General features: G+C 53.6%; 1 protein-coding gene across 6 annotated transcripts in view; it reads left to right on the top strand.

Moving 5' to 3' along the window:
- The window catches only part of CD82 (CD82 molecule), a 54,995-nt gene that overhangs the window by 19,395 nt on the left and 13,265 nt on the right, over window positions 1–22,335 (top strand). For 4 of the 6 annotated variants that reach the window (XM_023215796.2, XM_023215797.2, XM_031936702.1 and 1 more), the window contains 5 exons: window positions 2,579–2,660; window positions 9,749–9,831; window positions 15,691–15,763; window positions 20,607–20,731; window positions 20,903–20,977. In XM_023215796.2, coding sequence (XP_023071564.1) covers window positions 9,769–9,831; window positions 15,691–15,763; window positions 20,607–20,731; window positions 20,903–20,977 — 336 coding nt within the window. In that variant the 5' untranslated portion in view covers window positions 2,579–2,660; window positions 9,749–9,768. The remainder of the gene's footprint in view (window positions 1–2,578; window positions 2,661–9,748; window positions 9,832–15,690; window positions 15,764–20,606; window positions 20,732–20,902; window positions 20,978–22,335) is intronic. The other 2 variants (XM_023215800.2, XM_023215801.2) reach the window with 1 other exon arrangement.

Raw genomic sequence — 22,335 nt, 5'->3', positions numbered from 1 at the left:
GCCCAGCCTGGTCCTGCATGTCCGCCAGCCCCTCACCCAGAAGCAGCAGTGGTCATCTTCTGGCACGGAGCCTCTCCAGGGTGGGCACATGGCTGAAGGCTAGATCAGGCCTCAGAGGGCTTCAGACTGTTGGTCAGGAAAGTAACAACTTTTCCAGATCATTATCATCACCATAGTTGGTAACATTTATCTGACGCTTACTGGGTGCCAGGCACTTTATAGATACAAACTCTTTAAGCCTGACCACAACCCATTATTAAGTTCATTTTACAGGTGGGAAAGCTGAGGCACAGTGGTAAGGTGATCACCCAAGGCTACACAGCTGGCAAGGTGTGGCAGATGTGGCATCTTCAGGCAGGGAGAGTGGGAGGAGAGGGCCAGGCACCAGCACAGATTGCACCCTACTATGCACTGGCCTGATGGTGATTCACCTTTATGCCTGCAGTGGGTGGGCTGGGTTGGCATCCCCATCTGTGGATAAGGGAGCAGCTCTGCAGTGTTTCCCAAGGTCATGTGGCAGATACCCGGTAGAGCCAGGAGTGGAGCCAAGGGCCGTCTCTGTGATTCTGAGTCCAGTATTTCTTATCCCTCCCATGTGGAAGCCCCAGTGTGTAGGGAAAGGAGCTCTGGACTGGGAATCTTAAGTTCTCTACTTCATGCTTAGCTCAAGCTTGCTGTGCCACCTGCCATCTCTTGCTCTCTCTGGCTCCTCTGAAAAGTGCAGTGATCTCAAAGGTCTTCTCATGCACAGTAATATTGCTCTGGGGTGACAGACTGGAGTGGAAGGAGCCTTGAGGCAGTCCAGGTTGGAAGATAGTGCAGGGAGCTTCACGTGACACTGTTTTTCAGATGCCAGAGTGCCAGGCAGATTCTCTCTGGCCAGACACAGCTGCACCAGAAACCCCAGGCCTGCCTGCACCCCACTGAGGAGCAGAGGGGCTGGCCTGTGTAAGGAATGGAGCCACAGCAGTGGGTCTCAATATACTGGAACCCCCTGGAGAGCTGAAGAAACCCTGATCCCCAGGCTGCAGCCCAGAACAACTCATCAGGGTCTCTGGCAGTGGGGGCCAGGCATCAATAACTTTCAGAACTCCCGGGGTAATTCCTGTGTGCAGCCAAGGCTGGGCACCACCACTCTAGGGCATTTAGGAGATGGGGGCAGAGAAACCTTGGCCCCAGGTGGGCTTTCCAGGGTCTGTGACCTCCTGAAATTGGAAGGAAGCGTGTGCCTGCCTGTCTGTGTGCATCTTTCTAGGGAGAGTTCACAGCTTCCGTCAGCTTTTCTGACCCAAAGGAGATTAAAATACTTGCTTGACCCCAGGCATTTGAGACAAGTCTGGGCAATAAAGTGAGACCCCATTTCTACAAAATAATCAGCCAGGCATGGTGGAGTGTACCTGTGGTCCCAACTCTATGGGAGGCTGAGGCAGGAGGATCACTTAAGCCCAGGAGGTTTAGGCTGCAGTGAGCTGTGTTTACACCATTGCACTCCAGCCTTGGCAACACAGCAGAGTGAGGTCCTGTCTCAACAAATACATATATATTTAAAAATCCTGGCTGGGTGCAGTGGCTCATGCCTGTAATCCCAGCACTTTGGGAGGCCGAGGCGGGTGGATCACGAGGTCAGGAGATTGAGACCATCCTGACTAACACAGTGAAACCCTGTCTACGAAAAATACAAAAAATTAGCCAGGCATGGTGGCGGGTGCCTGTAGTCCCAGCTACTCGGGAGGCTGAGGCTGGAGAATGGTGTGAACCCGGGAGGCGGAGCTTGCAGTGAGCTGAGATTGCGCCACTGCACTCCAGCCTGGGCGACAGAGCAAGACTCCGTCTAAAAAAAAAAGAAAAAATTCCTATCTTAGGGGGAAGCAACCCATCTCTACCTCAATCCAGCGATATCATTCCTGATCTCTCTAGACCTCCCTTTTTTCTCCTGCTTCCTAAAAACACACACTGAGAGCTTCTTATACACAAGGCACTATTCTGGGCTCTGGGACACAGGGTGAGTGGGACAGGTGCAGCCCCTCCCCTTGAGGAGCCCATATTCTAGTGGCGGATACAGACACGCTAGTGAACAAATAGGCTACTGCAGTGAGGGTGCCGTGTAACAACCCAGATGTCAACCCGGGCTGCTCCTTTGAGTCTCCTGGGGGGCCCAGCCTCCCCTAGAGATCCTGATGACTTGGTTGGGGCAGGGGGCCTGGGCATGGCCTATGTTGATTGTAATGAGCAGCTGGAGTTGAGGCCTTCTGAATAGATTGGGTGTTTAGGGGGGGCCTTTGGGAGGAGGGATGTCAGCCTTCTGAGCCCAGGCCTGCGGGGAAATACGGGAAAAGAGTAATTCTGGCAGAGAAACCCTTTTGTAAAGGCCCTCAGGTGGGCATAAGGGCCCGATATACCAGGACAACAGGAAAGAGGCCACGTGAGCCTGTAGGGGGAAGAGGACAGAGGAGTGGCAACCCCAGCAGGGCCCCGTTGGCCACACAGGGAGCCTGGATTTATAGTGAATATGTCTTCAGCCACATTACCTTTGGAGAGTCACAGACAGGAGTGACGAGATCTGGGTCGTGTTTTTCAGAGTCCTCCCTGCTGCTGTGTGGACGACACGTGGGCACGGGCAGACGTGGGCCCTGTGACCAGCTGCACTAGTTTCGTGGAAGGTAAGTCCTGGGCCGAGAGGAGTGGTGGGTTGGAGGGGACACGCTTGGGCTGTGGGGCGAGGAAGGCGGAGACCAAGCATGGCCCTCAGGTGTTCAGTCTGAGCCACCTGGTGGGTGGAGGGACCATTTATTCCCCCTCTCTGGCTCCTACAGCATATAGAGTCCTGGAGTGCTGGTCCCTGGGGAGGCTCGGCAGCAGGTCCTGGCATTCAGAGCTGGCCCAGGGTTGAGCACCTCACACACCCCCGACCTGCCCTGTGGGCAAGGGCAGAAGAGGCCTGAGAACAGTCCCTGCAGACTCAGGGGCAGTGGATCTGAGACTACCTTCAGGTGGCCAAGAACTTGAAGGCCCTGGTGTTCTTTGTGGCAGTCCCTCCATCTGTCTGTCCATCCATCCATCCACCTACCTACCCATCCATCCCTGCATCCACCCAGTCTTTCATTCGGCAGCGTTTGTTGGGAGTCTGCCTTGTTCTCATAAATAACATAGTCTCCCCTTCAAGGTATCACAATCCTCAGGGGAAATGGACAGGCAAGTAGAAAGTGACTGTGCAGCACTTCGTTACAGGAACTGCCGTTTATCCACAGCCGACTGTGTGGCAGGCAGTTTGCCCATACGATCTAATCTAACGTCTGGACAAATCTTCAAAGTAGGGTTTGGGTTTTTGTTGTTGTTGTGGTTGTTTTTTGAGATGGAGTCTTGCTCTGTCACCCAGGCTGGAGTGCAGTGGTGCGATCTCGGCTCACTGCAACCTCCGCCTCCTGGGTTCAAGCGATTCCTCTGCCTCAGCCTCCCAAGTAGCTGGGACTGCAGGCACCCGCCACCATGCCCAGCTAATTTTTGTATTTTTAGTAAACAGGGATTTCACCATGTTGGCCAGGCTGGTCTCGAAATCCTGACCTCGTGATCCGCCTGCCTCGACCTCCCAAAGTGCTGGGGTGACAGACTTCAGCCACCGCACCCAGGCTGCAAAATAGGTTTTATCTTTGTCACTTCACAGACGAGTAAAGTGAGGCTCAGAGAGGTTAAGTCACTTGTCCATGGTCACACAGCTAGGAGGCATTAGAACTGCATTCAAATCCAAGGCAGCCTGATGCCAGAGCCTGTTCATGGAGCTGCTCTGGTCTCCGGTGCCACTGGAAGGAAGGAGAGAGGGAGTGCCCCTAACCAGCATGTGTCTTGGGGGTCAGGGGTTGGCAGTGGTAGTGATGACAAAGCTGGCTGGAGTAGGAAGTTTCCTGGAAGTGTTGATTTCAGAGATGAGTGTTAAATGATGAGTAGAAGTTGGCAAAATATTAATATAATAATTTTATTATACAAACTGATTTGGCATAAAATGATATATTTGGTCAATTAAACTTGTAGTTGCTCAGAAATGGTCAATTTACCTGGTGTCAAGTATAACATAAGATCAGCACCTCACCGGGCACAGTGGCTCACGCCTATAATCCCAGCACTTTGGGAGGCATAGGCAGGTGTATCACCTGAGGTCAAGAGTTCAAGACCAGCCTGGCCAACACGGCAAAACCCTGTCTCTGCTAAATACACAAAAGTTAGCCAGGTATGATGGCACACACCTGTAATCCCAGCTACTCTGGAGGCTGAAGCAGGAGACTCACTTGACCCTAGGAGACGGAGGTTGCCATGAGCCAAGATCGTGCCACTGCACTCCAGCCTGGGTGACAAAGCAAGAGCGAGAGTGCCTCAAAACAACCACCACCACCATAACAAAGATCAGTACCTCCATCCTGCTGCTCACGGTTCTCTGTCACCGTTCTGGAAGTTTCCCATAAGATGTGCTTGCATCTCATTCCCTTGAATTGTCGGTGTGTTTAACACAGGAAAGCTTGAGCAGACTCTCTAGTGTTTACCAGAAGTATACACAAGAAAGCATAACATTGGAGGACATTCTTTTGGTTTAAGATCATCTGTAAATTAAATCCTCATCCCTCGCTTCTCCTGCAAGTACTGAGTCAACTGATGATGATACAGACGTCGGCCCCAGCTCCGGGTCACCGAGTCCTGACTGTACCAGGCGCTGACCTCACTCCCTCTTCAGGACGGGAGTCCAGTTGGGAGTTCCACTCCCCTAGTAGATGAATGAGACCCAAGAAGTCCCTCCTCTGTGGCCACACATTGGCAAAGTCAGGATTTGAACCCTTGTTCAAGGATCCTGTGTCTTCTCTCTCTAAGTCACAGTCAATTCCTGCCACCCCGCCAGATGTTTTCTTTCTCCAAAGTTCCCATGCCAAGGGTCGTCCTGACCCTTGCTGCCTCTTTTTTTTTTTTTTTTTTCTGAGACGGAGTTTCACTCTGTCGCCCAGGCTGGAGTGCAGTGGTGCAATCTCGGCTCACTGCAAGCTCCACCTCCTGGGTTTACACCATTCTCCTGCCTCAGCCACCTGAGTAGCTGGGACTACAGGCGCCCGTCACCATGCCCGGCTAAGTTTTTGTATTTTTGTAGAGACGGGGTTTCACCGTGTTAGCCAAGATGGTCTCGATCTCCTGACCTTGTGATCCGCCCACCTCAGCCTCCCAAAGTGCTGGGATTACAGGAGTGAGCCACCGTGCCCAGCAACCCTTGCTGCCTCTTACAGAGACTTGCGGGTGCACCATTTGATCCCCTACACCAGGGGCCAGCAGGCTTTTTCTGTAAAGGGCCAGACAGACCAGTAAGCATGGCTGTGTGCAGAAATTTAGATTCCATGTAATTTTCATGCATTAAAGAATCTTTTTATTTTTCTTTTAACTGTTTAAAAATATGAAATATGGGCCAGGCACAGTGGCTCACGCCTGTAATGCCAGCACTTTGGGAGGCCAAGGCAGGTGGATCACAAGGTCAGGAGATCAAGACCATCCTGGCTAACACAGTGAAACCCCGTCTCTACTAAAAATACAAAAACAAAAATTAGCCGAGTGTGGTGGCGGGTGCCTGTAGTCCCAGCTACTCTGGAGACTGAGGCAGGAGAATGGCGCAAACCCAGGAGGCGGAGCTTGCAGTGAACCAAGATCGTGCCACTGCACTCCAGGCTGGTCAACAGAGCGAGACTCTGTCTCAAAAAAAAAAAAAAGAGAAATCTGTTCTTAGCTCAGAAGCTGTATAAAAAACAGGCAGGGGGGCTGGATTTGGTCTGCAGGCTGCAGTTTACCAACCCTGGCTCCACACCAATCCTTATTTCTGTCTCATGGATGACAGACTGAGACTCCGCTCTCAGTATGGGAGGGCAGATCCAGGCATAACCCCTGGCCTTCTGAATTCAACCTTAGGAGCTCTTTGAACCTTGGGGGTGGTTGCGGATTCCTTGAAGTTGATGCCACAGCCCATCATGGGTGACCTGGGTGTGTCCCCGCCTCGGGCTGAGCTGACTCCCTTGTCTGTGTGGGATTGCATCTCCTGCTGAGTGTGGAGACTGTTCTTCACCCTCTGCTCCCTGTCACTTTGAAGGCAGAAGCATCTGCACTTGCAGGGCAGGAAGACTTTGTCTTCTGGATCTTGGCCAGTGTGCCTGGGAGCCGCCCATCCCAGGTTCCAGTTATCAGCACCTTCTCCTCCCTTGGGTGATGTCCAGGTACCTCTGGGTCTGTCCCACTTGACTGGGCCGCCTGGCTCTCATTTCAGTGTTCAGACCCACCCAGCTGCCTCCTGTGTGGGATGGAGCCCATGGGTGGTGCAAGGGGCCAGGCAGCCTGGGCCCTGTCCTTGCCGGTCCTCCTACTTGTGACCTTGGGTGGCTCCTTCTCTCCTCTGTGCCTCCATTTGCACGTAGAGGTTCTGAAGAGCTTAGCCCAGTGCCTGATACAATTTGTGTGCGTGACCAAGGGACCAGCCAAACTTGCCCAGGGTCTGGAATATCATGGGAATACCAGCCCAGCCACGTCAGCCTTGATGACGAGGTTTCCCAGCTTCCTCCTCTGAGCAGCCCTTACATCCTTACACCTAACTGGACAAAGGAAACCCAGCCATCCCCAGAGATCCCTTTATAATCCCAGCTACTGCCCAGAAGGGACCACTTCACAGAAGAAAGATCTTGGGCTCTGAATACCACGGCCACTTATGAGCTGTGTGATTTGGACAAGTTACTGAACCTGTCTGAGCCTCTGGTCTGCCAGGGATAGAAATACTCACTTCCTGGGCTGGTTGTGAGGATGATGGGGGATGATGTCTGAAAATGGCCTCTTGTAGTGGCTGCTAATCCCTGGCAGCCACTCCTTCTCCTTATAGACGTCATACTTACTCTTATTTTTGTTTTTTTGTTTTTGTTTTTGTTTTTGTTTTTTTTGAGACAGTCTCGCTCTGTTGCCCAGGCTGGAGTACAGTGGCGCAATCTCGGCTCACTGCAACCTCCGCCTCCTGGGTTCAAGCAATTCTTGTGCCTCAGCCTCCTAAGTAGCTGGGGTTACAGGCACTCACCACCACACCCGACTAATTTTGTGTTTTTAGTAGAGATGGGGTTTCACCATGTTGCTCAAGCTGGTCTTGAACTCCTGACCTCAGGTGTTCTGCCAGCCTTGGCCTCCCAAAGTGCTGGGATTACAGGTGTGAGCCACCACGCCCAGCCTATACTCGCTGTTTTTCTAAAAGCTGCCCTTTGCTGAATGCCCCCCCGCGGGGCTGAGCGGAGGACGTGTGAGCTGGAAAGTGTAGAAACCCCTTTCCCGGACTTTCTGAAACTGCAACACCATGGATCTGACTCAGGGTTGCCAAAGAACTGTTTCCACACTTCTCCAATTTCACAAGGATGCCAATGGCCCCGTTGCCGAGACGCATAGTTAGTTGCTGGACTGCAGTTAGTGGATGTTCTTGTGGTGAAGGGGTGGCTGAGCTACTGCTGCTTGGGCACTGAACCTGGGTTGGTCTCTCGGGGCATGCCCCATGTTGTTTACTAGAAGGAGACCTCGTCAGGCTGAAACACAGCAGATCTGTGGTAGGAAAGAAAAACAGATGGCGCCTGGCTTTGGGAAAGAATCTCTCTTCTCTTGCTGTTTTGTTCCTGAAGTTTGTGAAGTGCCTGCGGTATGTCAGGCTCTGTGCTGGGAGGTGAGAGACAGAAAAAACAATAGCTATCCTTGATGTAGTGCAGAGCCCCAGGAGGCCTTCCTAGACCAGGACGGGGTTTGGGCATGGAAGATCTCTGGCTTTCTGGGCACAGGGGAGTCATGTTTTCTCCTCTCTAGGTCTGCGGAGTTGTCCAGGCTGCGCTGCCCTGGCTCCTGAGTCACTGCCATCTCTGCAATTCTCAGATCCAGGCCTTGGAGCCCCCTAGACTGGAAGAGCCATTTCGTCTAATCTCCCTATGTAGCACTTAAATCCCCCATGAGTATTTTTTTAGACTTGGCTTCCATGCCACGTGTGAGGGGAAGCTCACTGCCACCTAGGCAGCTTTTTCCTAACTTGGGCAGCTTTGCTTCATGTGATACCTCCCAGATCTGCCCTTTAGAAAGGCACTTAAAGAAACCTTCCTCTACCAAAGCTGTTAGAGGAAAGAAAACTAGACTGGACCCCTTGGGAGGTCATGAGCCCTCCTCATTAGCCACCTTCCCCATCACCAGAGATGTGTGAAGTGGGAGCTAAGCTCCCACTTGACAAGGAGGATGGAGGATTGTTGATTGTTAGCATGTCCAGAAAAGAGTAGGGAACCTGTGTGTAGCTGGGGAAATTGAAGACTTTCAAGCGGTGCCAGAGGAAGAAGGAGTGAAGCCCAGGCTCTGGCTTTCCTTTCCCTTTGCTCTGTGGCCTGCCCTTCCCCCTCCATAAGGCAGGGAAACACAAGTGGGCCTGGTGCCCTCCCCTCCACCCCCCAGCCCAGCTTTGCCCATGCAGCTGTCCCAGGCCAGCTGTCCAGGCCCCAGCTGCCCGGCAATGCTGGCTCCCTTTGCCCCACAGGGTCTGAAGGCTGACGGTTGGCACTCCTGGATTTTCTGGCCTCTGAGTTAGGGTGAGGACAGTCAGCTTCCAGCTTCCCTCTTCCTCCTGGGGCCCTCCCCTCGCCTGGGGTCTTTTGGAGTGGAGGGGGCACAGCATGCCAACGCATGGTTTGTGTCATTTCAGAAGCACAGCTTGTGTCATCGGGGAGACTGTGAAAACTTGGAAACAACCTGTGTGTCCGATCTTAGAGTATCAGTTAAATGCTTTATGGGATGGCCGCATCTGGGACTTTAACCTGGGGCCACTGGGGTTCCTGAATGGGTTTCCTGAGGTCCACGAACTCCTAGAAATTATTAGCATCACAAAATGCTAACTACACATGAATTTTTGGGGGGACTCTGTGAGCCCCCAAATGTTAATAAGTACTAATAGGATGGAAGCCTATGCAACATATGAAACTATGAAGAGCATTTTATCAACATACAGAGAGTGAAGATTGTAGAATGAAAAAAACAGGCTACAAAACAGAATGAGCCCAGTTTTGTTTAGAACCATTCGTTATACACACACACGCGCGCACACTCACACACACATACACACACACGAATTATAGCTACTAAAATGATGCCAGTTTTTAATCTCTGGGGTGAGATATGTTTTGCCTGATTTCTGTTTTTTCTGTATTTGTTGGGTGTTCTACAATGCATGTTTATTCCCTTTGTAATAAGAAGCTGGGACACTCCCCCATTTTCTGAGAAGCCAGAATTCCCCTTCTCACCTTGGCAGACCCCACAACTCCCAGCCCCTAGTCCCAGAAGGAGTCTGTGGAACAAGCACGGGTCTCACCTCTGGGTATCTGTCAATGGATCACTAACTTCCTGGCCCCCTGACTTCCAACAGAGTCCATCTGTGCAAGTTTCAGAGCCTGGGTCATGGAGGTGAGGGGTGAGGGTCTCCCTCTGTCATTTTGCTCCCACCAGCCCCAACCCCAGTGCAGTGGCTGACCCAGAGCCTAACTGCCAAGCATCAGGTGCCTGGCACACGAGACTACTTGTGGGACCCCATTTCCTAGGTGTGTGGCTTTGGGCTAGTTGTCTAACCTCTCTGGGCCTCTGCATCCTGTAAGACAGGGACAGGGTTAGTAGCCACCTCCTGGGCTTGCTGCAAGGGCAGACTGAGCTGATCCCCTCACTGGCCTGCCTGCCTTCTCTCTTCCCCCAGGAAGCTCCAGGACTGGCAGGATGGGCTCAGCCTGTATCAAAGTCACCAAATACTTTCTCTTCCTCTTCAACTTGATCTTCTTTGTAAGTATGTCCCGTGCCACCCTGACCACCTCCGAAAAGATTCTCCTCCCAGGGGCGTCCCAGCCTGACTCCTTCCAGAGCCGACTGGGCCGGGGATTGGGGGGATTTGGTGGGTGGGGACTGAGGACGACCTATCTCCCATGGAACCTGCTGGGGGTAGCAAGGAGATTCCCCGGCATTCCCAGCTGGTCCTTTGACAAAGCACTAGATTCCTGACCCGGCCTTCCCCTCTCCTAGAGCACCCAAAGCCTGGGCTGGCCAGGGCTGGAGGTGGATATGGGGAGGGAGAGGAGAGCCCCTGGGCATCCCCCTAACTCAACAGCAGGAGCTGCTGGAAGAAGCCTCTTAGCATCTCTCTAGTCCTGCCCTGGACCCCACCCTGCCCATGTGAAGAACTGACCTGTTACAGTTCGAGGCCCCAGTTGCCCCATCACACCCCCATCCCTGTCGTGGGAAGGTATTTTCCTGAGCTCTCATAGAGTGAGCAGCAGGGTGCCAGGCTTTGGGCTAGCGAAGGGCACATACCTCCTTCCCCAGACCCACCCCCAACAGATGGGCCGTCCAGAGGTCAGCTCTGTGGACACTGACCGCTGATTTTCCCAGGGCCTCGGTTTTCCTCTCTGGCCTGGCACGGACTGCTTCTCGCCTTGGAGTTGCCGGGATGGTGGGGTGTGTGTGAGTGTGAGAGTGTGTCGTGAGGGGCAGTGCCCTGGAGGGGACTTCATAGCCTCGGAGTAGTGTTGGGGGCACCGGCTTCTCCGTGTTGATGGTCTACCCGATAATGTTAAAAAAAAAAATCAGGTTGTACAGTAGGATGTTTCTTATGATCCAAAGTTTTAAATGTACATATTCATAAAAAAGTATTTTTGAGAGGAGAAGAAAACACCTCTGAATGTTAATGTTGGAATTCTTGGGAATTTTTATTTTATTCTTTATGCATCTCTGTATTTTCCCAGTTTTCTACGGTAGATATGAATTATTTGTTAGGGGGAGGGGTACATTACAAGTCACATGGTTTATGGGAAGTTTGGGAAATAAACAAGAATCATTCTAAATTCCCCGTCAGGCCAGACATGGTGGGTCTTGCCTGTAATCTCAGTGCTTTGGGAGACCGAGGCAGGAGGATTGTTTGAAGCCAGGAGTTCTAGACCAGCTTGGGCAACGTAGCAAGACCCTGTTTTTCTACACACATACACACATACAAAAATTAAAAATTCCCCTTCATGACTTTAACCCAATGCACAGACATGTACACATGTGTTCCTGGCACCTGCACACAAGTGTGCACACATGCGTGCACGCACACAGGAAGCCCTGGTACTGCCTGCCTTGCTGTTTGTCCACCCTGGCCCTGGCCCCAGCTCCCTCCTGGAGGACTGTATGAGGCCCCACTGTGGCTCTGGCCCTCTGCTCATGGCAGCCGGGCCTGGAATCCACCCCAGGCCGGGCTTGGGCTTCCCCAGCTTGGCGGTCAGGTCCCTCCTGGCTGCCCTAGGACTTTGGGAAGCAGCTGCCCATGCAGGCAAAGCCAAGCTTTTCCTGGCAAGCACTTGGTGTCTGGGCTGAGACCCAGCAGAAAGGCCAACAGGCCAGGACTGGAGGGTCGGGGAGAGGGGGAGCGCTGTCGCTGTATTCCTGGGGGCTTTAGGGACTAGAGAGATGGGTCTGGGCTCTGGCCTAGTACTAGGTCACGGAGCTTGGGTTTCAGGGATAAAGAAACTTTCCTTCATGCAGTGGGGGTTGGGAAGACCCTAGTAGAGAAAGGGAGTGAGGTTGGTGGTTTTGGCCACGGTGTCCCTTTCTGTCCTGCTCTCAGGCTGCCCTATGGAACCAGGGACTGGAAAAGCTGCTCTCTGGCCAGGGCGTGGCCTCCTTTTGCCTCTTCCAGGGGGCTGGCAGGAGTCAGGTGTTAACTGTCTGTGTACTGGGGCCCAGGGTGATCCATCAGGAAGCTGGAGAGGGAGAGGGGGAGCTTGTATAACAGGAGGGTGAGAGTGGAAAAGGAAGGCTGTGAATCTGACACCTCAGTATCTTCAGATGTTCAGGGCGGAAGAGCCCTGATTGCTATTCTTCCGGAGCCTATGTCCTAGGGAGCAGTGGGCTTCCATCAAATAACCACTCAAATGCATGAAAAACTGCAGTTGTTGGGGGTACTGGGAACAGATAGGCTCTTTGGAAAGCAGATGAGGCTCTTGGCCTGGTCAGGGAGGTCAGCAAAGGCTTTCTGGGGTTCTGGGTGTGGCTTTGGAGAGGCGGATCCTGGCAACGGGGGCAGCCAGTGAAGGCAGAGTGAGCCTCCCCAGGCACAGACTGGGTCAGCCTGCCTCTTTGTTTTATGCACATTGGGAGGGGTTATGTGGTTGGATTTGTGGTTTGGAAAAATCCCCGTGGCTGCTATGTGTGCTCGCGCCTGCGCGCATGTGCACCTGTATGTCTTTGCTTATGCTCCCTCTGGACTCCAGACTCCCCAGCACATTGCCACTTTTCCCAGGTCCAAAGGAATGCAGAGGCACTGGTGCTGCAGCCATGCTGGGGAAGGAAGCTCTCTGCTCTGAGGGTCCCGCCTCCTGGCTGGGTCCCGCCTCCTGGCTGGGTCCCATCTGGGGATTGGAGAATGTCTGGGGAGTGATTAACATGGGGCCTGCCCCACAGCCCCAGTCTTGGTTCACAGAGGAAAAGCGGGTGCCATGGTGCCTTGCCCATTCTGGTAGGCTGTCCAGCCTCCTTTCTGGCTCTGCCACAGCCCTGTGGCTGATCCAGCCACACCTGCCCATCAGGCTGGGGTCATCAGACCTGCAGAGGGACTGAACAGGTAGCCCTGAGGACTTTGCTCTCCGGGTTCCTCTTGGCAAGCTGAGGAGCCAGCTGAGTCGTGTGGGGTTTTGATCTAGCTGGGATTATGTGTGCCCAGAGGGGATTTTCTGTCCTGCCTCCCATTCCCTTTCCGTGGGGGCTGCCCTCCCTCCTGTCCCACCCTGTGAATGCGGGAGGGAACAGGGCAGGGGCTCTGCCCACATGGGTCTGAGGTGCAGAGGGAGCGACGTGGGCCTGAGCACTGGCCCCTGCCTCGCTGTGCTGTGGGGTGGTGGTGGGCTGAGTAGGGTTGCAGGAGTCTTGGGGAACCAAACTCCCAGGTCCTGGAAAGCCCCCATTTCCCCCAGCTATGCAAATTAAGGTGGACCCACCTTCCAGCAGACCCTTCTCCTCCCCAGTGTCTCAGGGGCTTTTCGGTCCCGAGACTGGCTTTCTGGGTGAAGGCCGAGGATGGATCCAAAATATCCCTACAGCTCACCTGTCACCATCTGGTTTCCAGTACCTGATGGATAAAATCAAGGCCTCATATAAAATTCCCTGTGTATAAAATGAGGACAATGACAAGGCCCGTCTCACTGGGAGAGAGGAGAGGACATATAATACCTCAGTGATGATTCTGGTGGGAGACACTGGGGGGCAGACATGGGGTGATCACTGTCCCTTTGTGGTTGTAGTCATCAGCCACAGTGGTCTTTAAGGCAGCAAGTACAAGGTTAACAGGAGAGAGGCAACCCCCTACCGAGCCACCTGGGCCCTGGGGCAAAAGGAAACATCAATAATACTGGTACTGTCAACATTTTATTTCAAAGTTTAATAGTTCATTAATCATGGATTTTTGGCCTGTGTGTGTGTGTGTGTGTGTGTGTGTGTGTGTGTGTGTGTGTGATGGAATCTCACTCTTGTTGCCCAGGCTGGAGTGCAATGGGGTGACCTCGGCTCACTGCAACCTCTGCTTCCTAAGTTCAAGTGATTCTCCTGCCTCAGCCTCCTGAGTAGCTGGGATTACAGGTGCCCACCACCACACCCAGCTAATTTGTTTTATTTTTAGTAGAGACAGGGTTTCACCATGTTGGCCAGGCTGGTCTTGAACTCCTGACCTCAGGTGATCCACCTGCCTTGGCCTCCCAACGTGCTAGGATTACGGTTGAGCCACCGGACCTGGCCCTTAATTTTCTTTTTAAAGTATTGCTGCATGGCCGGGCGCCGTGGCTCACACCTGTAATCCCAGCACTTTGGGAGGCCGAGGCAGGTGGATCACCTGAGGTCAGGAGTTCAAGACTAGCCTGACCAACATGGAGAAACCCCGTCTCTACTAAAAATACAAAAATTAACCAGGCATGGTGGTGCATGCCTGTAATGCATGAGAGGGGCTGAGGCAGAAGAATCGCTTGAACCCGGGAGGCAGAGGTTGCAGTGAGCTGAGATCGCGCCATTGCACTCCAGCCTGGGCAAAAAAAGCGAAACTCCATCTCAATCAATCAGTCAATCAATCAATCAATAAAGTATTGCTGCAAAATATTATTTCTCTTGACTCCTGAGTTTTTGATGCTCCCTCATGTGTTATACCTGAGGCAGGTACCTTGTGCCTTGGGCTGGTCCTGGCTCTGGTCTTTCATAATGATAGAATGAGACTGATAGAGACCCTGCACCCAGGCCAGCCCCAGGCTCAGGGCTCTAAGGCAGCTGCTGGCCTCAGACCTGAGAGTATGGGATGATGGCTGAGGTGGGAACCCAGGGCTGGTGATACAGGTGGGAGTTTCAAGATGGGTCATCCACCAGGTGGGCCCCGTCCAGGCCCCCACTAATGGCCAGCCTTATGGACTGACACAGAGCCACCCCCACCTCCAAAGGGAACCTGCACCTTTGCCCAGATGGCAGGCACTTGCCCAGCCTTCGCCAGCTTTGTAGGATGGTGGATCTTGGCTGGGACTCCACCTGGGGACATGAGCTCAGCCCTGGTAGATGGGAGAGAGGCAGGGAATCCCTGGGCTTGGGATCCTTTTTTGTAACCACTCATTCATTTTTTCTTTTATGGGGGGGCAGAAGGAGGGGGTCTTGCCCTGTCACCCAGGCTGGAGTGCCGTGTCATGAACACAGTTCACTGTAGCCTTGACTTCCCTAGGGTCAAGTGATCCTCTCTCCTCAGCTTCCCCAGTAGCTGGGACTACAGGCGTGCACCACCACATTGGCTAATTTTTGAAATTTTTTGTAGAGTCCAGGTCTCATTGTGTTACCCAGGCTGGTCTCAAACTCCTGGGCTCAAGTGATCCTCCTGCCTGGGCCTCACAAAGTGTTGGGATTACAGGCGTGAGCCACCACGCCTGACCTTCATTTTCCTTTCTAGTCCTGCATTTACAGTTTGGTTCATGAGCTCATTCATTCCCCCAGCTGCTTAGCACCCAGTGCTATAGAGCTGCTGGGGATACAGAGCTGTCTCCAACCAGCCCTGCCCTCAGGGAGCTCACAGTCTAGCCAGATAAACTAACATAGCAGTTAGACCCAGTGGGAATGACTAAGAAGGGCCAGACAGTGGTTGCTACAGAATGGGGGCACCTGAGTTTGCCTGAAGGGGTCAGAGAAGGCTCCTGTGGCAGGTGGCCCCGTTGTTCAGACCTGGGGATGAGTTGGGCTTTGATGTTCAAGTCCACGGAGGGTCTTCCTCAGAGCTTTTCTTTTTTGGGGAGCTCCTAGGCCCTGAACTGGGTGGAGTGGGGGGGATGAGCTGAGAAAAGGGCCAGGAGATGCAGCAGGAAGGGTGCCCCTGGCAGGAGGCTGCACCAGGAGGCTCGGCTGAATCACACATGGTGGAGGGGCCAAGATGGGAGGTAGGAGGGATTCGCTGCCCAGGGTCCTGGTGTCTGGCTTGCTGCGATGTGGGACCTGAGGCCATCTGGACAGCCCTGGGCTGGAGAAGGGTGGAGGTGGTACCCTCTGTGGCCCCCTGCCCTGCCCACTCTGACTTGGGTTGCAGGGACAGCTGGCAGGGGGAGGGCTCTCACCCCATCTTGGCTTGGCTCCCCATTAACTGCTCCATTCTCCTTCCAGCTCCTGGGCGCAGTGATTCTGGGCTTCGGGGTGTGGATCCTGGCCGACAAGAGCAGTTTCATCTCTGTCCTGCGTAAGAACCCCTCAGCTTCCCCAGACCCAGGCCCACTGGAGAGGGGAGGGCCAGGGCGCAGGCACAGCTGTTCCTATCAGTGCTTCGGCTTCAACGCCTGTCACTTTTCCCGCTGACCTCAGGGATGTAGCCAGGTCCTGCTGCCGACCACTGCCCATGGCTCTCTCTGCAAGGGTTTCCAAAAAGAATTTTCTCTTCTTCCCCAAACAAAGCTGCTGTTGTCTGGGGGAACACTGGAGATGAGGGAGGCTTGTTTTCTCTTCCTGGCCCCTTTCCTTGGCCCTGACCTTAGGAAAGCCTCTTACATTCTCTGTCCTTTCACTTGCCCATCCAGCAGAATGTAGACAACAGTCCCTCCCATTTCACAGAGATGTAAGAAAGGTAGTCAGGGGCTGATGAAGCACCTGCTGTGGGTGGTGCTTCGCTATGAGCCCGGCTGCAGCTCGGTGGGTCAGGTGTGTGCACGGATGAGGAAGGTTCCAGGCACAGTCACCAATTATCATGCTCCTCATGTGCCAAGCAGTTTGTACCGATAAACTGTCTTAATCCCACCACAGCCCTGTGAGGTAGATACTTTTCTATTCCCGCCTTACCAATGAAGAAACAGAGGCTCAGAGAGGTTAAGTCCCTTGCTGAAGTTCACATAGCTTCTAAATGGTGGGTGTGGGACTCGAACTCCAAGCGCTTTGGTCCTAAATGCAGCACACGGCAGCGTGAGCCACAGTGTGGAAACCCCTTCTCTCACGCTTTAGAGGCAGAAGAAAAGGGGCCCAAGGCATTTCTGCAGGGATAAGAGCCCTTCCGTGCCTGCTCAGCCTCCTCCAGGAAGCCGTCAGGGCCTGCTGCGCTGACCTCTCAGGGGCTCCCTGTGGTGGGAGGGAGGCACAGCAGAAGCCCCCAGGGGACAGCCGTGCCACTCCCCTCGCCGAGTGCGGCCTTGGCTCACTTCTCCCAGCAGCTGCCCAAGGCAGCTGGTTTGGAATGTGGCCCATGACAGCTGCTTGATTTACATAAAGCGGAACCTGGCTAGGATGTGATGATGGAGAGGCCACATCTGTCCCCCTGGCCCCAGGGGCTAGGCCTCCCCTCCGGGAGATGGAAAGCAAGGATGATCCACACTCTAGCCACATCTGATGCACCCCGGGGCTATCAGTCTCACCCGCTTTCACCCTCCATTCTGGGGTTAGGGTGGGTGGGCGACCCATGCCGCCCACACTCTCCCGGCCTGTGACACACCCTCCTTGGCCCCATGAGGCCAGCTCTCTACTTCCTGAGTCATGGCCCAACCCGGCAGGCACTGCACCCCAGGGCAAAGTCTAGAGGCCCAGCCTGCCCACCCACATTTCTGCCCTCTGCGCCCTGCCCCACAGCTGGTGCAGTGGGGGTGAGCCTGCTGGGTGGGGAGAGCTTCCTGCTGCGGCTCTGGCCTCCTCCCTGTTCGGGTCTGACAATCTCAAGCTGGCCAGACCTTAAAGGTCTACTGTCTGCAGTAGAGGGTGCATTTTACAAATGCTTCAGCCCGAGCCCCACCCGCCCCGAGGGACCTGACGGTCGGTGTGCGTGGGAGCCTGAGCGCTGGTGTTCTCTAAAAACTTCCCCAGGTGGATTCCCCAGGCAGCCAGGGTTCAGAAACACTGATCCTCTAGCCCAGTCACTAGGCACTTGTGTAAACTGAGGCCAGAGGTGGGGAAAATGATTTGCTAAGAGTCACGGAGCAGCTGAGGGGCAGAACTGGGGATAGCTCTTTCCCTGCCGAGTTGAATCCCTGCTCTGAGTTCATGGGGCTGGGCGTTGCTATCCTCATTTTACAGAGGAGGAAACTGAAGCACAGAGAGGCGTAGTAACTTGCACACAGCAAGCAGGTAGGGGAGCTGGCTGCAGATGAGGTAGCCTAGCTTCCGGGCCCGTGCCTTGAACCCCTGGACCACATGGTTCTGCAGCCACATGCCACTGGTTAGTACCTTAGTAAGAGGAAGCACTCTGCAGTGAAGAGCAGACTCGAGCCTGACTGAGGGGTTCGATTCACGGCTGTGCCGTCCACTAGCTGTGTGACCCTCAGCACATTGCTTCACCTCTCTGTGCCTCCTCACCTATAAAATGAGGATCGTAGCAGAGTGCGCTTTCTGTGGTTATTGTGAGAAATTAAATGAGCCTGTCATTTTTATCTGAAAAGAGTTTAGGACAGTCCCCAGTGAAAAACCCTACATACGTGACGGTTAGCTAAATTTTATAATATAATTTAATCCTTTTGCCATCTTCAAGTAGGAGGCTTTAGACCCATTTTACAGAGAAAGAAATAGAAAATGGCTTGCCCAGGGTCAGAGCGTGTTGGCAGCAGAGCTGGGATTAGAATCTACTTTTCTTGATCCCTCGTCCCTTTCTGTTTGGGCCACCTCCTTTCTACCTTCCTGGTCCCTTCTAGGCCCAGGAAGACTAAAAGGTGTTTTGTTTTGTTTTGTTTTTGCCATGCCCTGTGGATGGCCTACCCTGGAACATACCCTCACCTACTTCCTAAGTCAGCTTGCTCAGATTTGGGGTAGGCCTGAGATCCTGGGGGGACAGGGAAAGGCATCGATGAAATGTTCTGAGATACGGAGACCTCGCAGTTCGTCTGGTCTCCCGGGGGAAGGATCTGAGTTGGGGTCTCAGCCCTGGGCCTTGCCTGCCAGGCAGCTTACAGCCTGCTAGCCTCTCTGAGCCTCGGGGTCCTTGCAGACAAATAGGATGTGAGTACAGCCGCAGAGGGCGGTTGCTGAAATTAGGCAGGATGCTTTGGATAAAGGGCCTTGTTTGGGGCTGGCACACAGCGGCTGTCTGGGCAATGCCAGTTTCTTTTTTCTGGGAGTAGTCACTGGGAGAAATTGTTGGAAGCCAAACCCAGGAAGTTTAGGAAAAGTGGAATTGACAGCCTCTCCCTGCCCACGCTGATGGCTGAGGCTCAGCGCCAGGAGGTCCGCACACTCACCCCGAGGAAGGTGGGGGGCTCCTGTGAGGAACTGGGTGGAGGAAGCCTGAGAGTAGGGTGGGTTGGCCAGAGCTCTTCCTGAGCTCCAGAACATTCTGTCTGTAATCAGGAAGTGGAGCTGAATCCCACAGACTCCCTCCCACCCTCCAGCTTGATCGTTATTCCTTAAGGGCAATAACACCCTGTGGGGACCAAGGTGGGGACCTCGGCCTCTCCAGGATCCCCAGGGAGTCATGGCCAGCCCCAGGCCTGTATTCTCCCTGCTGATGGTCAAGGGGTTGGTCCTGGCTGTGCCTCAGTGCTTAGGGGCGCAGGTTAAAAATGCAGGTCCTTGGCCTTCTGCTGGGAGCACCTTGGTCGGGTTGTAACGGACGTAAGCATCTGCATCCCTAAGAGGCTCCTCTGATCCACACTGCTCTCCAGCGTTCTGGAGATGCCAGCATCTTCACCCTCCAGGTGTGTCCTATGCTGGGGGTACAGCGTACCCATGCTGGTGAGCTAGAGATGACATGAGCTTTACCCTGTGTGATGGGTTGGGTGTCTTAGGAAATGTTGGCCAAGTGCCCCTGCTGGATTCCTGACCTCCACCTCCCGGAATGGGCCTGTCCACAGGTGACTCTAAAGAAGGTCTTAGCCATCAGGCCCATCCCTGCACCTCCTAAGCATCATTTCCTCCCGGGCTCCTTTCTTGCTCTCACTGGTCCATTCTCTCTCCTTCTTTCCAATCTTCAAATACACCAAGCTCCTCCTTCCTCAGGCCTTTGCACCTGCTGTGCCCTCTTCCTGGAGTGCTTTTCCCACAGATCTTTGCTTGGCTGACTTCTTCATTCAAGTCTTGGCTCAAATGTCACTGGCTCAGGCTGGCCTTCCTCGACCCATTCCGACCCTCTCCCCGACGGGCAGTTCTCTGCAGTTAGTCAGCTTTGGTATCTTCATGGCGACCAACACAACCAGAAAACCTGTATTGTGTACTTTTTGTCTCCACTCCCCACCCACAAATGTCAGACCTTGTTAGTCACACTTCTGTATCCCCAGCAACTGGCACGGTGCCTGGCATGAAGTGGGCACCCAGTAAACATTTGTTGGCTGAATGAACATGCATCACACCTGTAGCAATACATGTGCCCTGTGCATCGGCGGAAAGGGTGTGGCATTGGAGGTTTGCATATTTTCAAATTCCAGCTCAGGTTCTTGCCTGTGAGCCTTTCTGAGCCTCCGTTTTCTCATCTGTGAAAGGGCCATGCTAGTGCCTGCCAGGCAGGGTGATGTTAGAATTGGAGACGGCGTGTAGAAAGCCTCTAAGACACCGTGAGTGGGCAAGAAAGGCTGGTGTTTGTTGTTATATGGACAAGAAGGAAGGCGGGTTAAAAATCAGCTTGCAATCTTAACGTCCGTGGCCCCTGGAGAAGCAGCCAGCCCCTTGTCTATCAATTCCGCAGATCCTCACTGTGCCCAGCACCTCACTGCGAGAGGCGCTGTTCGAGCTGAGGGTTTCCTGGGAATACAGCGAAGCTTCTGCCCTCATGCACCTCAGGGCCTTGGTGGAGGGGGAGAGCAGACAATGAGCAAGAAGAATCAGTGAAATGTAGTCTGTTCAATCCTGAGAACCATTACGAAGAAAAAAATAAAGCCAGGAAGGGGCTTAGGCTGGATGAGGGTGTGGATTGCAAGTTTACTGGAGGGAGGGACACAGGTGGGAATGGGGGTGAGCTGGTTCCCTGTTGGGCAGTGAGAAGCCAGCAGGGGAATGCAGCTGACCCCAACACCCTGGCTCCAAAGAGGGGATCGGGAAGCAGACCTGGGCGGTTAGGCCAGGTGTTTATACCTGCGGGGCCCACTGATTTTGTACTTAGTGAGTGTGCTTCTTCTTCCCCCTAGAAACCTCCTCCAGCTCGCTCAGGATGGGGGCCTACGTCTTCATCGGCGTGGGGGCAGTCACCATGCTCATGGGCTTCCTGGGCTGCATTGGTGCCGTCAACGAGGTCCGCTGTCTGCTGGGGCTGGTGAGTACGGATTCCTCCGCAGCTGATGCCCATTTCCTCTCATCCAGCCAAGTGCAGCCTGAGCACGTCGCTGGCCATAACGCCGGGTGGAGAGCGTCTTCCGAGGCACGCGGGCTGGGTGCACCTGGTCGGGGACCCACAGCTGACTTTATGCCTGCTCTGTGTCCCTAGTACTTTGCCTTCCTGCTCCTGATCCTCATTGCCCAGGTGACAGCCGGGGTCCTCTTCTACTTCAACATGGGCAAGGTAAGCCCCTCTCTCCCTTGCCCCTCACTGGGCTGGACCAGCCATGTGGGGGTTGACCTTGAGTGTGGGGGATGGACATGGAGACCCCCAGTTGTCACAGACAGACCCAGTAGGCGTCAGGGACGGCCTTCTGGACACTATTCCTTGTGATCAAATGGGGGAGTGTTAGAGGAGAAGGCAGCAGGTGTGGGCAGTCCCTGCTGGGCCTGGATCTCAGCCTGACCACACTGCTTTCTAGCTGTGTGGCCTTGGGCAAGCTGCTTGCCTCTATGTGCCTGTTCCACCATCTGTAAAATGGAAACAATAAGAAAACTGAACTCTCTGAGTAGTTGCAAAGATTATTCGAGATTATCTGAGTGAAACACATAGCACATGGCACCATAAGTACTCAATAAATGTCATTCTTGTTATTATGAAGATACTTTAACAACTATTAAATCCATGCCACTCACCCACAAATAAGGTTTAGAAGGAGACTGTTAATAAAAACATCAGTCTTGTGTCCGAGGGGAGAGGTTCAGCTTTCAGAAACAGAATATCAGACTTACGGCGGCTTAAACTTGAAGGACATCTGTGGTTGACTTGCCCGGAAGTCTGGTTTGGAAGCTCAGAGGCCGCGGTTCTGGCTGTTCGGCCTCGTCGCTGGGATGGCTTTCCTGCCTTATGACACTTACCTCGTCGTTGCAAGATGGCTGCCACAGCACCAGGCACGACGTCTGTGCTGCTGTGGCCAGAAGATGGGGAAGTAGGCAGTGCCAGACATTGCCATCCCTTTTATCAGAAAAGCAAGCCCTGGTTGGGCGCAATGGCTCATGACTGTAATCCCAACACTTAGGGAGGCAGAGGTGGGAGGATTGCTTTGAGACCAGCCTGGGCAACATGGTGAGACCCCATCTCTACAAACAAATGTTTTAAAATGCTAGGCATCGTGGTGTGCACATGTGGTCCCTGCTACTCAGGAGGCTGAGGCAGGAGGATCCTTGAGGCCAGGAGGTTGAGGTTACAGTGAGCCATGAAACAGAGCCTGGGGCAACAGAGTGAGACCCTGTCTCAAAAACAAAACAAAACCCTCCAACAGACTTCCCCAGACTGGGTTACAAAGCCAGCCCTGGTTGCAAAGGAGGCTGAGAATGTGAGTATCAAACTTTCAGACTCTAAAGACAGAGGCACAAGAGAGAAAGGAGCCAAGAATGGCTGTTGGGTGAGCCAGTTAATTGTGAGTCACAGTTATTGTGTAAGAAGCACCTACTGTGTGCACGTGGTGTCTTCTAGAAGCTTTCCATACATCATCTTGCCTCACAATGGCTCTGCAGGGTTTTATGTTGACAGATGGAGAAGCAGATGCTCTGAGATGAAGA

Source organism: Piliocolobus tephrosceles, chromosome 13, assembly GCF_002776525.5.
Source record: "Piliocolobus tephrosceles isolate RC106 chromosome 13, ASM277652v3, whole genome shotgun sequence".
NCBI lineage: Eukaryota > Metazoa > Chordata > Mammalia > Primates > Cercopithecidae > Piliocolobus > Piliocolobus tephrosceles.
The sequence above is the reverse complement of the archived record's forward strand: the minus strand, read 5'-3'. Positions and strand labels throughout refer to the sequence as shown.